Here is a 14,553-nt window from a genome sequence, read left to right on the forward strand (position 1 = left end):
GAGGTAGCTACTAAGTACAGTAGAATTACTCCCTGCCCCTCTCATTTTCTCCTGCTTGGTGGGAGTGTAGACACGTTCAGCGTGTTTGAGCTCATCTAATCAGGATTGTGTAAACACTGTCTCTGCTTTGGCAACCAGGCGCAGAAGAGAAGCCAATGTGCTTCGTCAGGGAATACGCAGGAGCCAGTTGTGCAGATAAAAAGGCACTTGAATGTGGATGGAGCAATTTACTGGTAATAAACTAGACGGCTGCATGCTGTATCACTGTTTATCAGAGGAAGACTGCGTGTAACACTGTCTGTGGTGAGAGGAGGTTGCTTGATAGGAAACAGGCGGGTTGGCCAATCAAAACATCTACAGTAATTCGTGTGATAAAAGTCTGATGTGACTGTTTGGATGTGTAATGAGGTTCATGTGCCAAGAGAATAACCTTGTTGAGAAAAAACTTCCCTCGTTTTGGAAAGTCTGGTAAGGAAATCCTTTGCAGAAAGTAGCTAAAAAGGGGTGGAAACCCGTTTGAAATGAGTGACGCCTCGCGATCAAATACATTGTTTGGGCAGAGCAAAAAAACAAAAACAAAAAAATCAGTTATTCTTCTATTATCTTCAATGTTGCAAGCTAGCATAGGCAACAACTCTCTGCAAAATAGTCCTACCTGGTCAGAAAAGACGATGCACAGAACAAGCACTTTGCCGAGCAGACATTTCTCCTCAGTTCATGGTTGAAAATCAATATAGAGGCTGAGGTCTCTTGAGCAAAATGTCAGTGATGATTAAACGCTGTGATTTCTCCAAGGAAGCCATGGTGCATGGAATCTTTATTGACAGTTTGCTTTTTTCTCTACTCCGTTTTCACCTGCAGTGGCAATTTCAGTCAAAGATTCAGTCCTTGAAAGAATTATAGGCTGGCTACAGTGCATTCGGAAAGTATTCAGACCCCTTAATTTTTTTCACATTTTGTTATGTTAGAGCCTTATTCTAAAATGGATTCAATAAATGTTTTTAAACATTTTAAACAATAAATGTAAAACATTTCTGCACTATTGAAGGTCCCCCAAAACACAGTAGCCTCCATCATTCTTCAATGGAATAAGTTTGGAACCACCAAGACTCTTACTAGAACTGGCCCCCCGGCCAAACTGAGCAATAGGGGGAGAAGGGCCATCGTCAGGGAGGTGACCAAGAACCCAATGGTCACTCTGACAGAGCTCCAGAGTTCCTCTGTGGAAATGGGAGAACCTTCCAGAAGGACAACCATCTCTGCAGCACTCCACCAATCAGGCCTTTATGTTAGAGTGGCCAGACAGAAGCCACTCCTCAGTAAAAAGCACATGACAGCCCGCTTGGAGTTTGCCAAAAGGCACCTCGCAGACCATGAGAAACAAGATTCTCTGGTCTGATGAAACCAAGATTGAACTCTTTGGCCTGAATGCCAAGTGTCACATCTGGAGGAAACCAGGCACGGCTCATCACCTGGCCAATACCATCCCTACGGTGAAGCATGGTGGTGGCAGCATCATGCTGTGGGGATGTTTTTCAGCGGCAGAGACTGGGAGACAAGTCAGGATTGAGGGAAATATGAACAGAGCAAAGTACAGAGAGATCCTTGATGAAAACCTGCTCCAGAGCACTCAGGACCTCAGACTGGGGTGAAGGTTCACCTTCCAACAGGACAATGACCCTAAGCACACAGCCAAGACAACAGGAGTGGCTTTGGGACAAGTCTCTGAATGTCCTTGAGTGGCCCAGCCAGAGCCCGGACTTGAACCCAATCGAACATCTCTGGAGAGACCTGACAACAGCTGTGCACCGACGCTCCCCATCCAACCTGATAGAGCTTGAGAGGATCTGCAGAGAAGAATGGGAAAAACTCCCCAAATACAGGTGTGCCAAGCTTGTAGCGTCATACCCAAGAAGACTTAAGGCTGTAATCGCTGCCAAAGGTGCTTCAACAAAGTACTGAGTAAAGGGTCTGAATACTTATGTAAATGTGATATTTCAGTTTTTTATTTTTAATAAATTAGCAAACTTCTAAAAACCTGTTTTGGCTTTGTCATTATGGGGTGTTTGATTGATGAGGGAAAACATGAATTTAATCCATTATAGAACAAGGCTGTAACATAACTAAATGTGGAAAAAGTGAAGGAGTCTGAATACTTTCCGAATGCACCGTAATGAACCTTCACTGTGCACACATAAATACACCACTTTTCCTTTCATGTCCACGTCATTTCCTTCGACCGCCCTCCGTGAAATTACCCTCCGCAATCATGATGATGAAGTGAAGTCTTACCTGTCTGTACCCGACCATTATCATGCGAACCAGGACGATGTTGATGTTGGTTCCCAAGGACTCATCGTGATAGATCTCATCTACCTGAGGGGGCAAGGAGATCAACAGCATAAATCACTGCAATGCGGCATGACAAAGCCATGGCACTGAAGCTTTCTCAAGTACGGTGAGCCTTGAAACAGAAACTCTCGCTCCACTCCACCACACTCCAACATCCAAGCCTTTCTACTCCAGAAGGCCCTTCATCGCAGTGTCAACAACAACAACAACAACAACAAACAGCCAAACAAACCCATTACAAAGACACGACACATCTAAACCTGGAGAGTCAACCTTGAAGTGAGGTGAAGTACCTTGTTAGAGAACTGTTTGAACAAGGGAAATAATGCTTCGGGATCGAAAATTTAATTTCTCCAAGATACGCTGTGGGCACACTGATAGGGGGGCCAAAGGGAACACTGAGTTGTTAGTGAGCTCTGCTCCAAGGGACGTCAGTTGCCACGTTAGTAATTTCTGGGCTACGCTACACTAATACTGCAGATCAGGAGACTACGACCCAGCTGGAGGCAGCTGGGAATCCTATAAAGCAGTTGAAGCCAAAGCAGGGCTATTTCACCGGGACGTGCTTGCAGCCTGAAGAGAGACGTGGATGCTACATACATCATCTCTTCATGGGCGACTGTGGGTTCCTGAGGACAAGTTGCTGGAGGAGAGTCAGACCACCGAGACGTACACAGACGTACACAGGACGCCCGCGCCTTGCCCTGCATCAAAGCCCTCACACATTACAGACGCTGCTGTTAAAAGTTGTTTGAATTGAGCTGAATTGTTTGTTTGGCCTTCAAAACGGAATAGGAGGACATTCAGCCAGCCCCCACCTAGAGACATAGAATGACTCAGTATGTCATAACTACTATATCAGATGTTTACTCTAAACGCAAAGCTGAAAGCAAGCTCCGGTGATGACCATCCATTAGAGCTGAACAAGACAAGCACTGATTCACTTAGCTTGTCTCTGAATATTTGACACAGCAGCGTGTTTCTGCTCGACAGGAGCCCCCCTCTACAGAGATTGGTTCTGAAGTGCAAATCATGCTAACGCTCCTAGCGCTGTGCCTGTTTGGCCATGGGGGGAGTTTTTCTTTTCCCTCCTATGAAATTGTGATTCAACAGGCAATCATGTGCGATACCTTGTTAAGACACTGGCAAGCGTCCAATGAAACCCAGTGTTATTATGCAATGGCTGAGAAGTCTGAAGTCTACGGCTGCCATTTGGTTTCGTAATGGCGGGGTGGAATGTGCATATTTAATCGTGGAGGCGGGCGAAACCTGGAATCCCAATCAAAACCAAAGAAAGTCAAATTTCCATCTCAGCACGTTTTATCCTCATCACATGATCCTTGTACATGTCAACACTCCTCCGAAGCCATATTTACTCAATCAGCAGCTTCAATTTGTGGTTTTTTTTTTTACTGAATGTACTTCTAGAGAAAAAGCAGGGGTGGTGGGACAGATTCTTGTTTCTTTTTCCATAAATCATAGGAGAAGAAGAAGTCTGAGAACAGAACAGGAACACACTCGTACTGGGGAAAGGGTTATGATTACCAACTTGCCAAGAGGGCTGGTAAACATCAGAGTCGTTTGTTTTGACACAAACACCCACACACTCCGTGTGACCTCCTAGACTGTCATTGAGTAAAAACATGTACCTTATACAATCAGCCTTTGAAAGGTGAGGTTGGCGGGAGCTTTGCATGTCTGCCCATGTGTTTACCTTGACGTGTTGGCTGAGGTTGCTAGACAGTGGTTGACATTGCGTCTAGACGCTTTAGTGCATCAGTTTAATTAATGTTGAGTGTCTGATTCAGCAGGCTTTATGAATGTTGAGTGTCTGATTCAGCAGGCTTTATGAATGTTGAGTGTCTGATTCAGCAGGCTTTATGAATGTTGAGTGTCTGATTCAGCAGGCTTTATGAATGTGATACCATGTATTTTAGGAGGTATGTGTGATCTAAGGAATGCTATATAGCGGGAGGACTGAAGGACAACTATAACATAAAAGAGGGAAATGGTTATTCTCTGCCAGTTCTGCATCTGGAAGCCCAGATCTCAATATAGCTCAACTCAGCTATATCTCAATTAGACTACAAAGCCAATTAACGCTGAGCCAAGCTGAGCTGTGCTGGGTTGTCTTGGTTACGCATCCACCATAGTTACTGAAACAGTGCTGGAAAGGACAATGTGAAAGGAAAATATCCAAGTCACGGTTTTGGCTCAGCCCTGTAGTGTGTAAAGCCCTTGTCTCTCCATTCCAAGCAGCAGTAGGGCCACATAATTAGTACGATTCTATCTAGATCTAGAATGATCGGAATCTCATTCTCATTCTTTGAGTCAAGCACGGTGACCGTGGTTACAGATTAATCAGCGTCAACAACTTCCTCTCTCTCAAGTTTACCAAAGCGCTGAGGTGACGCCCTTTGTTTTCAACGACGCTTAAACAGTGTGGAGGCCCCATGATGTCATCCAGGTCCCTAAGCTATAAACAGGCCATCTCTTGATGATCCCGGCCTGCGCTGGTGACTCCTCCTGGGTCTCCTAAGTATGGTGGTGTTCCTTACAAATTACAGCACGGGAATAACTAAGCATTTCTGTCACTCTGTAACTATGTCATTCAAGTAAATAAGGCAACAGAGGGGATGCCAAGTTTCAAAACAGGGCGTAACGTATCCCCTCATCCAGGGAGACGTTTGACGATGATCTGCTTCCGGTATTTGGAATTACATATCCCGGAATTTATGAGGGGAAGAGATGCCCATCAACGTGACGAACGATAAGCAGAATGTCGGCGTGCTTGTTCATTTAAATGCGGTAGGAAAAGTACAAAAATATACTGAAGAACTGCAGCAGGAAATCACTGGAAAGTTCTCTGTTTATAAATCATGACCATGCATGACAACAGCTGTGTCGCTGACGAAAGGCTCTTATCTTGGCAAAAGTCCAACATTTGCACAGCAGGGACGTAGGTTTCCCTAAGTGTTCAACTCAATGCCCCATTCACAAAAATGTATCCAACTCAATTAATAGTGTGTAAAGCACACTCAAATGACCCCAAATTCCACTAGGCTTGTGTTATGTATTCAAATTCCCAGACGAAGTTTGATGCTGACCTATATGAATAAGTTTATGTTGGCCCTTTAACAGACCAGCTGTTGAAAAATGAGGACAACATCAAAAATAGTCACAGTCTGTTCAGGAACTATTTTAAACTTCTGAAATATTCCCCCTCATGTAATTACATTTTTAACATCATACCACCACTGCATACTGATTTTAAACTTCATACTTGGCACCGTAGGCCCAAACATAGTCATAGTTGTAAAAATATCATACGAAATGTCATACAAAAAGCACACAACTCTTGGCATTGCACAGGTACAGTAAATGGGCCTTATTAAAGGCAGGCGCCCAAACCCTCAGTGCATACGTTCAGACACAGACGTACGGTAATTATCACCGTGGCGACCAACAGAGGGCCGGAATTTGACTGGTTTCTGACTGGAAATGAGTGTAGCAGCTGTGGCCTGCAGGCGTTGGGTATCCCTGGCGTGTGTACGACGTCACATCAACGTGGACAAAACCTTTGTCGATTCTCTTAACAACACGGCCATTGTGCGCAGGCACCTCAGCAGCCTCCTTGGCTTTGTCCGGGCAGGATGTTCAGTAATCAATCCCTCGGGGGAGAGGTTCTCCAGGTGGTACTATACACACACATTCTCTAATGGTGGAAAGGATTCGGGGGGATTTGAGTGGGTAGAGCTCCTACAGACACAGCAAGCCACTGGCTTATTAGAGGGGCTAAAGGGTTTTCACCTCGCTTGTACAAACGGCACCTCGCTACAGGGAGAAAAACCTTCTCTTATTGAGTGTTCGATGTGTGTGGCTGTGTGCTTTTGCATCCATATGTAGGAATCTCTTGGAACTACTTTAGTTGAAGTTGCCTTCTGTCAATTATAGTACATGCGTTATAGACGTGCGTATCAAATGTAACGAAGAAATGGAGCGTGCAGCTGACCTCTTATTACAATCAGTCATAGGAGGCTGCTTTCATGAACCTCTATGGAGGTCATTATATAATTATGTGCTCTCCTGAATGTCAGGCCTGGCAGTGTGAATACAGCCAATCACTGGCTGTCCATTACCGACCATGCACCAGCTCCAACGCCCCCCTACCCTCGACCCCCCGTCCCGCCTCTTTCTGCTCCCTGTCAGCTCTGTAATTGGCCGAGGGCAGCTAATCAGACCACCCTGCTGGGCCCAAATGGTAACTGTTACAGAGTGAAACCAGCACCCTGTGAAAATCTGACTTGGGGGATTTGGACCCAGTAATCAGATTAGGGTGGTAGGAGCTGCTGGAACCCATAATGAACGAGCTGAGGGTTGTTTTTTCTTTTTCTCTCTCTCATTGGTAATCCAGCTAGAGAAACAGAAGAGGGTCGGTGGAGAGAGAGAGAGAGAGAGAGAAATGTGGCAATGTCCAATTTGAGGTGGAGAGACAGGCGAACGCCAACAACGAACTAGGCCAGAGATCTGGGGTGACGATCCATATAAATTGGATTGTGAGAACTGCTGAAGAAATGAAAGATCGGTAGAATCACTGATGAGCACGCTGATGTCCAGCAGTGGCACTGTTCCTGTTGTGACAGTCTGTACATGAGCACGCTGATGTCCAGCAGTGGCACTGTTCCTGTTGTGACAGTCTGTACATGAGCACGCTGATGTCCAGCAGTGGCACTGTTCCTGTTGTGACAGTCTGTACATGAGCACATCCATTTTGTTTTCTACAAATCAATTAGTAGGCAACAACGGCCACACCACGCCACATCATCATTAAAGTACTACCGCAGCCTTGGTATGGTGTTTTGTGTTGGGCCTAGTTTCTGTAATGGTCTGAACCGTAACAGTAAGCTGTACTCCAGGCATGTTGAGTACACAACAAGGGCTTTAGGCTACACTGTACTTTTGGTTTTCCCGCTGTCCCTGTGGGAGGACTCTTCGTAGAAGAACGTGTTCTATGTAGGACCCTTTTGGGTTCCATTTAGAACCTTTTGAGAAAAGGGTTCTACGTGGAACCCAAAAGGGTTCTTCAAAAGGGTTCTCCCACAGGGACAGCCAAAGAACCCTTTATGGTATTTCTAAGAGTGAACTGTACAATAGGAAACAAGATACTATACAGTACATAACACAAGACTTACTATGTTCATTATATATATATATATATATCTCTATTTATATATATATATATATATATATATATATATATATATATATATATATATATATATATATATATATATATATAAATATATACAAATCTAAGACACAAAATACAATTACACTCACAAAGACATACAGTACAATACAAAGGGTGTGTTGTCTCCGAGAGTGACGGGTCTGGGTCACTCCCTCCAGGCCCGCTCCCTTTGCGGAGTGAGTGTCAGGACTACGTGCAAGCAATACAAATGTTTGTGCATTTCGAGAAAAAACAAACCCTGGCAAACCAAAACTGACCAACATCGACAAAGCGAAAAACACATCAAAAAGACTTACTATGTTCATGAGCGTGAGGACGTAGTTCTGCACGTGCTCCCTGCCGTGGAAACGCACCACCGAGTCGCCCACGGCCAGCAGCACCTCGATGTTGTAGTCGTCCTTCTTGGCATGCCTTCGTTTGCGCTCCGACTCCGAAAGCTTGTGTTCCACGAGATCCAGGGCGTTGGGAAGGTCGGCGATCCCAAAGTCCGTCACTGCAATAAACATCAGTAAAAAAAAAGTTGAATGTAATATCATAAAAAGTGAATGTATACCGAAAAAAACAAAACAGCATCATGTTTAGATGAGGAGATGAGATGTTGTGACTTTGCGGGTTTGCTGCTGTTTGTCTGTTGGTGTAATCTAACCTCCCGACAACGACGGGGATAAGGTGGCGAGTGTTGCAGGCCCAGACTCTGGACGCGGACACGGACAGGACAGGGGATATCCTGTGAGGGCTTCAATGGTGCCCTGTTCCTCTCAAATCCCCCAGGATCCCCAGCATCAACACACCCTCTAGACTCATACATCCCCCAGCAGCCGTTTGAGAAGTCTATTTCCTCTGCCCCCCCCCCCTCCCACACACACACACACACACACCCACACACACACACACAACTACAGTATGCGTCTGCCATAACATCACTGCACCGCTGCCTGACCCACATATTCAATGTATTCCTGTTGCAAATCAAAGACAGATTATTTACTGTTGACACTAATAGGATGATTCTGTTTCTCTTTTCACTGAGTTTTTCACTGGCATGAAAACAAGCTGAGTAGATTGAAATTGAGCATAAACGGTCATGGTTATCACCGGCTCCATGAGAAAACTGCACCCTGGATAACAGGAATCAGATGATGACGCTGAATAACAAGGATGATGCAATCGAGTACTGTACAGTATGTGAGTACAGTATGTTCTGTACAATTTGACATATGGGTCTTGCAATGCATCGTTAAAATGCATGAACCCTGTGATTAGAAGCGTAGAAACATATTTTCGAAGGGTTTTATATAATCCTCGTAAAATAAAACAGACGTGCTAACTTCTAAGTCAACAATTATAAAGAACCGGAAGCAATGAAGTTGGATACCGCAGGCATCAAGAACAACCTTTTCAAATGCCATTATTGTTGTCGACAAGGGGAATGTGTGAAATTGCCATGTAAATACTGCCTGGTGGTGGTTCTTATAAAAAGCATGGAATTTTGCTATGGGGTGGGAATTATCACATTCCGCGATGATTGCGAGAAACCTCTCCCTCGGTATCGAGAACCCTATATGATTTGGCGTCGGGCCACGGCCAACTGGCAGGAAAGATGCAGGCATCATCAACATACAGCACAGAAAGCCTACAGCCACAGTGCTCTTCCAGGGAGGTCAGGGTCTGAATCATGCTCATGTACACACAGCTCATTTGAAAGGAATCTGACAGAAAAATAATAGGTTGTCATTGGGTATGCTGAAGCCAGGTAGGTCATTACTGTAATAATACATAATGTTGGTTAGTACGTTGTAATTAATGTCAAAGACATAATTACCTTTCTGTACAGTTTGAGAGAGGGTTTGACCAATTGATATGATTGAAACAATGGGGCATAGTTAGAGGGGTTACAGTACACTACGGGTGGCTGCAGGTACTACGGGTGGCTGCAGGTACTACGGGTGGCTGCAGGTACTACGGGTGGCTACAGGTACTACGGGTGGCTGCAGGTACTACGGGTGGCTACAGGTACTACGGGTGGCTACAGGTACTACGGGTGGCTACAGGTACTACGGGTGGCTACAGGTACTACGGGTGGCTACAGGTACCGCAGGAACAGGAACAAGCTATGCTTGTAAGAGTACGTCTAGAAATGATGAGGGACCTCATTATGACACCAAATATACAACTGAATTATAGGAACCTGACGATGATGATGATGATGATGATGATGATGAAGATAGGACTCCCAACTTGCTCCCAGACACGTTTATTATAATAACGTTTCAACCCTTAGGCCTTCGTCAGATCTCCTGATCTCCTATCACACAACCCGGAGGACGCCTCTCGGCCTGGGTGGGTGGTCTAGTGCCTGGCCGCTGACTTGTATCTTTTACGCAACGACTCCTGGATCAAGTCAACAAAAAATATCAATTCATCCAAAAGAGCCGGGCTTCTCATGCAAATGTAACCCAGCTTCGTTTTACATATTTCTATGAAATGATGCGGTGTACTGTGTATAAGTGGACTATCACTACAGTCAATGCGAAGCAGCCAACTGAACGTCAACTGAGTTCAACTGAAGGATAGGCCCTAGGTATATTCTACAACCACACATACAGTATCTCTTTGTCCAATGGGAGCATTTCACTTCCAGGTGTATCTATTGTGGTCCTCTGTGGCTCAGTTGGTGGAGCATGGCGCAAACAACGCTTAGGTCGTGGGTTTGATTCCCGCTGGGACCACATATACTGAAATGTATGAACTCAACTGCAATGTAAGTCGCTTTGGATAAAAGCGTCAGCTAAATGGCATTTATTATTATTATATTATCTACACTTGGTGATAGAATTTCATTCACGTTCATTCATGTATCATGGAATAGGATGGGGGTCAATGGGACAGAGATTCTGTCATGGAAGCAAAAGAGTGGGTTTGGTCCCATTAGGCAGGAGGCTGTTGTCAGCAAACAGGGTGAAGTCAGATGATCACTATTGGGGATAGGATGAGAGCGCTGTCTGTGAACTAGGAAACGTACGTAACCACATCCAGAGTCCTGCCGCCTATCCCCCCCATTCCGATTATTTAATATTTTCTAACACAATTCATATTGATGTGTGTCGGACAGAGGTTCTCCACTGTAGATAAGCATTGTCTTCATTTCTTCTCATTGTTTTGATGTATTTTTCCTGTCAAGGGTATTGCATTTGTCTACGAAATGCACTATATAAATAAAGCTTGATTCGATTCGATTTGACAACTACACTGAAGCGTGAGACAGATGAAGCACATTACTCACTACAGCACAGTAAAACATGACAGAAATTTCGGAAAAACAATGAGAAATCCCCCTTAATAAAAAAGCTTTTTCCAGGTAGTTCAGAGCAGTCAGTGTCCTCAAGATGCTCTCCGGCGAGCTGTGCAGCACACTGAATAACCCCCCCGCATCACTTTCCCTGTCCCATACGCTCAGGAGTGGATTCATTGCACTTATAACGGGGGGAGTTGACCTCCAGCTGCTCAAGCTATTGTTACAGGCAAGAGGACGGGAAGAAATCTAATAAGAATTCATGGTGCAGTTGGGTCCTTTTTACTGCAGGGGAGGGGATCGTTCCCCCACTTCTGCCATAGGAGCCCCAGCACGGCCCGCATTCCTTAGTTTACCAGCTGGTGCAGTGAACAGTGTGTCTGCTGTGTCTGGTCTGGCTGTTATTCTGATGGAAGTAAGGTTGAGGAGTCTGCAGGAGGAGAAGGAGGAGGAGGAGGAGGAGGGGTCTGCTGCTCTGTTCCATTCAGAGGAGTTAGAACTCAGAAGGGAGGGAGAGATCCTTTTTCAATGAAAAATAAGTTGCAAACGGCAGAAGCGGAAGGAAGGAATCAGAGCTTCATTCCCAACATGGTCCCAATACAGTACCATGCCCTCTGTGTCCCAATACAGTACCATGCCCTCTGTGTCCCAATACAGTACAATGCCCTCTGTGTCCCAATACAGTACCATGCCCTCTGTGTGTCAATACAGTACCATGCCCTCTGTGTGTCAATACAGTACCATGCCCTCTGTGTCCCAATACAGTACCATGCCCTCTGTGTGTCATATAGTTTATCCTGGCAATATTGAAATCAATATAAGACCCCTCTCCTTAGACACACAGACACCGAGACACGCACGCACGCACGCACACACGCACGCACGCACACACACACCTACTACTACTACTACTACTCCCCTCCTGTTTCCACTCCACTGACGTCATGCTCCTGGCCTTCCTTACCTGCCCTTCAGGCAGGCAGGCAGGCAGGCACGCACACGCACACGCACACACACACACACACACACACACACACACACACACACACACACACACACACACACACACACACACACACACCGGTCTTCCTTACCTTCGTTGTGGAGGTCCTCCCTTGTTTGGCCCGGTTCTCTTTTGATGGCAGATCTGCGGTAAACCACGTGGACACGCCCCTTTACTTCCACATCCTGCTGCCCCTTCTCTAAGGGCTCGATGAAGAACTCCCCATTATCAGTCCGGATCAGGCCTGCCTGGAAAAAGAAACAGGTCCTTAGATTACTCAGTCCCCCTTCTCCACAGGCTCCCTCCGGGGCCTGTAATCGTAAGGAACCCTGTAATTTACGCCACAGTGGGCCCAATCAATAGGAAGATTGAGTAAATAGGGAACTCCATGGAATGACGCAGGCAGCACATAATTGAGGCGGTCGGCAGCGTTGCTGTGTGTTTTTGTCAGACCTGTTTCCTTAACATGTTTCCCCTCCCTCATAAAACCATGACTGAGTGAGTGTTCATTCTACAGAGGCTTATCTGTACTCATACATCTACATTCAACACAGGCGTCTTCATTCAGTTACTATGGTACGGTTCCTATCCTCTGATGTCCACTGCCACAATGGTGTGCAGAAATTGAATTGGAGTGCTATCATGTGATTACTTACTTACTTAAATGTGAATCCATCCTACTTAAAATACAAATATTCACGTGTGAAAGAGACGGAAAACCGAATGCTAATTTCACCGTGCACAAAGGAGAGGCCAGAACACTTATATATATAATATATACATTTAGCTGACGCTTTTATCCAAAGTGACTTACATTGCAGTGAGTGCATATATTTTTCTTTATATTTGGTCCCAGCAGGAATCGAACCCACAACCTAAGCATTGTTTAGAGCGTGGAGAGTGGGATGAGAAGAAAAGAGGGAAAGGGCAGAGGAGGAGGAGGAGGAGGAGGAGGAGGAGGGGGAGGAGGAGGAGGAGGAGGAGGAGGAGGGGGAGGAGGAGGAGGGGGAGGAGGAGGAGGAGGAGGAGGAGGAGGAGGAGGGGGAGGAGGAGGAGGAGGAGGAGGAGGAGGAGGGGGAGGAGGAGGAGGAGGAGGAGGAGGAGGAGGAGGAGGGGGGGGAGGAGGAGGAGGAGGAGGGGGAGGAGGAGGAGGAGGAGGAGGAGGAGGAGGAGGAGGGGGAGGGGGAGGAGGAGGAGGAGGAGGAGGAGGAGGAAAGGATATGGCTTCAATATGAGTTCTGATTCTGTTTTCATGAGCACGCAGCCATCTGGCAGGTTCATCGCTGCCTGATCGTAGAAGAGGCTGCGGTCCTCAGAGACCGAGTTGGACCTTGACTTCCCCAGACAGAAGCTTTTCATCACTGTTAACCTCTTCAGGTCTTCAGTGTTTTGATGATGCAAGCCGACGAAGCTAAGAAAATGACTAAGAAAGTTTACGTTTTCTTACAAAGGTGGGACATTTTGGTGTTGTATCATCTCTGGTCACTGCTGCTTTTTGTGTGTGTGACACAGACCTGGGTCGTAAGAGTATTGGTATTTTTTAATTCTTTGAGCGTTTGCGTGGGCCTGCCTGGATTGCCAGGTGGGCGGGGTTTGCCATTTCGAAACTATTTCATTGGCTGTATTGTGCCAGACAAACTTAATCAAGCGCAGCAAAATATTTGAAATGATTTCAAATACTATTTGAACCCAGATCTGAAAGTCAACTAAGTTGGATGTATTGCCTTTGTATCCAAATCCAGTGTTCTCTCAAAGCCACAGACGACAAAGTGTTTTTTAGTTATTCAGTTCAAGCTTTTTACCCAAAACAAAGATTTGACTGTGAATATAACATGAATTGAGCTCAGTGAGGTGAAGGTAATAGTTATAGGCAACAGTTAAAAGGGAACTGTCATCTTTTCAAACTCCCTCACCCTTCAACATCTAGTAGTCCATCATTATCCGACACCAACAAGCATTTTGGCAGGAGAAATATGTATATTTCCAGTCCCAGACAAAATTATACTTGGTATATAGATCTAAATATGGAACAATGAGAACAACTGTTTTGTAGCTAAATTTAACCCATTTTATAAAAATGGTAAACATCTTCCCTCACGTAACTTCAAACCATTGATGGAAGAGTGGACGTCCGTCTGACTGCAAGAGAGAAGGTGAGTGAGCGGAGGGGGGGGGGGGGGCGGGGCGGGGGGCGGAGGAGGGATTCCATCCCTTCCAAACCAGGAAATGCCAAGCAAGAAATGCTGGAATGCTTCCTCTGTGGTCTTCTCTTTCACCAGCGGGTGGAAACTGAACTTGGGCTGTCTGGGGAGGACGTGTGCGTCGCAGCGGGAGCTGAACATCTGGGAGGCACGCCTCAGCAGAGGCACCGAGGGGAAAACACACAGTCTGGGGCTCACCTGACCTCCCAAACACCCTCCACCTCCACCCCCACCTCCACCTCCACCACCACCACCCGCCCACTGGGACAGGACCGCAGATCCAAGACCTCAGTCCTCTGTGGCTCAGTTGGTAGAGCATGGTGCTAACAACGCTTGGGTTGTGGGTTTGATTCCTGCAGGGACCATATATACTGAAATGTGTGCACTCACTGCAATGTGAGTAGCTTTGGATGAAAGCGTCAGCTAAATGGCATCTATATTATTATATTAGATG

The 14,553-nt window shown here is 45.9% G+C and overlaps 1 protein-coding gene across 1 annotated transcript in view; it reads right to left on the reverse strand.

The window, feature by feature from the left end:
• Positions 1-14,553, reverse strand: part of adamts14 (ADAM metallopeptidase with thrombospondin type 1 motif, 14) — a gene marked incomplete at its 5' end in the record, with an annotated part of 41,293 nt that overhangs the window by 18,124 nt on the left and 8,616 nt on the right. Inside the window, 3 exons of the mRNA XM_083687292.1 lie at positions 2,293-2,376; positions 7,900-8,096; positions 11,990-12,146. Coding sequence (XP_083543418.1) covers positions 2,293-2,376; positions 7,900-8,096; positions 11,990-12,146 — 438 coding nt within the window. The remainder of the gene's footprint in view (positions 1-2,292; positions 2,377-7,899; positions 8,097-11,989; positions 12,147-14,553) is intronic.

The sequence above is a fragment of the Argentina silus genome (genome assembly GCF_951799395.1).
Source record: "Argentina silus genome assembly, chromosome: 16".
In the NCBI taxonomy this organism is placed as follows: Eukaryota; Metazoa; Chordata; class Actinopteri; order Argentiniformes; family Argentinidae; genus Argentina; species Argentina silus.